The 4362-nt window shown below is 37.8% G+C and overlaps 1 protein-coding gene across 1 annotated transcript; it reads left to right on the top strand.

Annotated features, from left to right (window-relative positions):
* The first annotated feature begins 225 nt into the window (after positions 1 to 225).
* LOC113710769 (transcription factor DIVARICATA-like) lies at positions 226 to 2720 on the top strand. Its single transcript, XM_027233879.2, has 2 exons — positions 226 to 1688; positions 1903 to 2720. The coding sequence occupies exons 1-2, from the start codon at positions 1264 to 1266 to the stop codon at positions 2402 to 2404; spliced, it is 927 nt and encodes a 308-aa protein (XP_027089680.2). The 5' UTR covers positions 226 to 1263; the 3' UTR covers positions 2405 to 2720.
* The last annotated feature ends 1642 nt before the right edge of the window (positions 2721 to 4362 follow it).

The raw sequence follows: 4362 nt of genomic DNA on the forward strand, positions 1-4362 counted from the left end.
TCCATGAATCATCATGAATTGCCAACCCATGCTTCATTTATTTTTGAGATTAATACCCCAAAAAAAAAAAGGTTCCCTGTTACGTATAATTCTTGTTGTTTAATAAAAAAAAAAAAGAGAGAGAGAGAGAAAAGAAAAAAAGACAGAAGGAGTGTATGTGTATGTATATATATATATATATATAAATAATAAGAAAACTTTTCATAAGTTGCAGTATCCACAAACACCATCCCATCCAATCAGAATTCACCACCTTCAGCTCCCTCTCTCTCTCTCCGCTGTTTTTTTTTTTTTGGCTCTATGGATCTCTGTTCAAAGATTTTTGACAAAGAAGAGGAAAAATGTTTACACTAGTTAGATTCATTCCTTGAAGCCTGCTAGTTTACTTTTTCTTCATTCTCATCGTCTTTTTCCTTTGCTTCTTTTCTTTTCTTTTCAATTTTTTTTTTCCTTTGTCGCTCATACATCAAGGGAAAAGGGGAGAAAGCACAAACCTTTCCAACTTTTTCCTTCACAAAAACCCGAGTTTCCTCTCTGAATTTTGAGTACAGCCATCCCACACCCTCTTCTTTACCCCTCCCTTTTTTTCTCACTTGAGTTTTTCCATCTTCCAGCTTCTTCGTAGACTTGCCATGTTTGTTGTACCATCTTTCAGTTTATTTACCTAATTTGGACATCAAGAGTTTGAAGCTAGGAAAACAGCTTCCATTTCATCTCACTAATACACTTATCCTGTTTTCTGAATTCTACAAAGTTCCTCAAATATATATATACATATATATATATATATTTTCTGAAACGTTTGAATTCTATTACTAGCTGCTCTTTTTCTACTCCCATATTCTGGAAGGAAATCGAGGTTGAGATTTTCCTAAGAATCCAAACCTTCAACAAGATAGTTTAACTTCCGTTAATAATACCGTTTGGTGGATTTTCATAATTTTCCAATATTTTGTTTTGATTTTCAAAAAGTGGGTATTCTTTAGATTCCTCAGGGAGGTGGCTGTACCAGAAAAAAAAAAAAAAAGTATTCTGATTCCCCACAAATGCTTCTTGATTTAACACTGATAATGCCATAGTAAAATCTCCACCTCTCTGCATTTTCCCCTACTGGATTCTCTCCTTATCTTGTTCTGTCTCTCCTCTCCTCTGTTTCACTGCATTCAGATATCTTATCTAGCTGAATCACCGATGCAGCGCGATTGCAAAATCTTGTGAAGTGTAATCAAATTTCCTAGCAATTCCCACTTTTTTCGGTTTCTGATGAAGTGGGAGATGGAGATTTTACCCCCAGCTTCTTATCTTTCGAATTCGGGTTGGTTGGTTGAGGAGAGCAAGTCCACAAAGTGGACTCCTGCGGAGAACAAGGCTTTTGAGAATGCTCTTGCAGTGTTTGATAAGGATACCCCAGATAGATGGCAAAAGGTTGCAGCAGTGGTTCCAGGGAAAACTGTGATGGATGTGATTAGGCAATACAAGGAACTGGTAGATGATGTGAGTGACATAGAAGCCGGGCTAATTCCAATTCCTGGTTATGGTACCTCTCCTTTTACTTTGGAATGGGGGAGCGGTCATAACTTTGATGGATACAAGCAATCTTTCATCGCAACTGGGAAGAGATCCTCAGCTCCTAGGCCTTCAGAACAAGAGAGGAAGAAAGGTGTACCTTGGACGGAAGAAGAGCACAAGTAATGAGTTTTACATTCGTGGTTTTATTTGAGACTTTTAGTTTAAGGAACTTTTGATTAGTTTTTTTTGTTCGTCTCCCTGGAGCTGGTCAGGAAATGAGTATAGCTTAAATCTTTCGAGGACAAGAATTTGAGTCCAAACATTCAGAATTAGATTCTTGCGTTTTGCTTACTTTTTTATTTTTCACGTGAGTTGTGCATAAATTTTTTGCAGGTTGTTTCTGATGGGGCTTAAAAAATACGGAAAAGGGGACTGGAGAAATATCTCAAGAAATTTCGTGATCACAAGAACACCAACTCAAGTGGCTAGCCATGCACAAAAGTACTTTATCAGGCAACTTTCTGGTGGGAAAGATAAAAGAAGAGCAAGCATTCATGATATAACAACAGTTAACCTTAACGACAATCAGATCCCTTCTCCGGACAGGAAAAAATCGTCGTCACCGGACACTTCGAATGTGATTTCCCAGCAGCAGCCGAATTCTACTGCGATGCACAAAATGGCTTTCCAGTGGAATCAGGGGAATAGTAATGGAGCAGTCATGAATTTCAACATGGGCCATGGAAACATATTCATGCCTCCCCACGGAGTAAACTCCTGTGATCTTAAAATGCAGGGTCAGGATTTGCAAAGAGGTGGTATGCATAATTCTTATGTAGGTTGTCAAAATATGGTTTTTCAGATGCAATCCACGCATCAGTATCCTCATGCATGAGATGGGAACCGTCAATGGAAACTCTAAAAATGGCTGAAAGTGCATAAATGCATAATTTCAACTGAATAGATCGCTTGTTTCTCCTGCTTTCTTTTCTTTTTTCTTCTTTATCCTGTAAATGTGTTCCTCGGGACATGACTTTTGGTAGTTGAAATGTGTTGGGAAAAGTTCAGGTTTAAAAAATGCAGGTTCCTTGGGCATGAAAGTTCTGTACTTCTCCTTGTAACAAACGGGTACCCGTGGTGATCCGTAGCATAATGCTACGACAGTAGGATTGGATTCATTTGCAAGTTAAAACATTCTCGGTTATGCTTGATGTTAGGAAAAATCGTGATAGGCGGCGGCTTTGCATTAAAAGGCTGCTGCTTCTATATACATATATATATATATATAGGTAGTGGATTCTGAGAACCGACTTCAACCAAGGCTACAGGTACAAATGGCACTCATTTTATAGTTTCCTAGTATCGTAAGCAAAAGGTCTGGAGCATTTGTTGTTGCTGCTAGGGATGCCAATTCGAGTGCAAGTTTGAGGTTGATTTGCACTCCAAGCATGGACTCTAGTTGTAGTTGAACCAATGCAACTGAAAAGAAACGGCCATTTCATTCTTAAATCATAATGGATGCTCGACTCAAATACATTGGCCGGCCGAGTCACGGAGCACTTGACTTGGAGTCCACTGTAGAAAAGTTTCGAAGAAGCCATTTCATCAGCCCGTTCTAACTCCTATTGAGTATTTTGACTACAAATTTCTTGGTTGACCGTACTTGACCGTGGAGATAGTGTAGTAGAAGATGAGTCTGAATCCCACTAATTGCAGCATCATATGCTTCCATTTTCTTTTCTTGTAAATAAAATGTTTTGCTTCTTTTTGAGCTCTTTTAAAGCGACCCTTTTGAGCAAGTAACAAGATCCTGCCGATAGAAACACGGATTAATGATTAAGCCAAGAAGATCTATTGTACAGCACAAGATCCAGTCCAGATTTCTCTGAATATTTAATATGTGAATGTATGGCGCTTTTTTGGTAATAATCTATTGCTGTGAACTTCACTTTTGTGACTAAAAACTCACCAAAAATGTGTCTTCTTCTCTATCAGATCCAGTAGTCAAATTTGGTATGACTGTTGCACGAGTGCTGAAGTAACTAGTCCTTGAAAGCATCATTGATTTGTGATACTAAGAGTACCGTACCAACTGGCTGGATTATATAAAAGTTAGAAAGAGAGGGGGGGGGGGGGAAGGTATCATCACCACTGTTCTGAAACATGGAGCTTAGTAGTGAATAGTAATGGCCCCTGTTGACGGAGACAAACATCCTCACCTTTTCTTTCACTCACCAGCCTGTACTTCTTGTGTGCTAATTATTTAACCCACGCGTCGCGCGTCACTTCTATTTTTTGTATCTATACAAGAAGCACTTCGATTTCTTCTCCGAGAGGGAAATTTTTAGTACTGCTACTCGCTCGCTATCTTTTATGAGTGCCATGCAGCCTAAAATTAGTTCTGAACCCCTTTTCCTGAGCTGAGCTAAGCTGACCTTTTAAAAAATAAGGCTATATTAAATTGTTACGGTAATTTTTTTATAAAAAATTTTAAAAAAATACAATCCAAACAAAGATTAAACGATGCAAACCAAAACCATCAAAACGCCGTCCTAACTCTTTTCTAGTTTCTCGTCTCTCGTAATAATAATAATAAATTATATGTACAAGCATGTTTTTATTGAAAAGGGAGATAAATAATTCTCTTTTTCTTTGTGACAAAAAGGAAGAATTGAACTTGTTTTTTTTTTATAAACAAAAAGAAAAAAATCACTAGTTAAAAAGGGTTAACTTCCAAAATTAATACAACAATTTCTGTGACCTTCCTCCCAAAGACTTAGAAAAGAAGCATAAAATCCAGCTTTGTCACTTGGATTTAGTATATTCAGTCCCAACCAATGGGGTAGTAAATCT

This window comes from Coffea arabica, chromosome 1e, assembly GCF_036785885.1.
Source record: "Coffea arabica cultivar ET-39 chromosome 1e, Coffea Arabica ET-39 HiFi, whole genome shotgun sequence".
Lineage (NCBI taxonomy): Eukaryota > Viridiplantae > Streptophyta > Magnoliopsida > Gentianales > Rubiaceae > Coffea > Coffea arabica.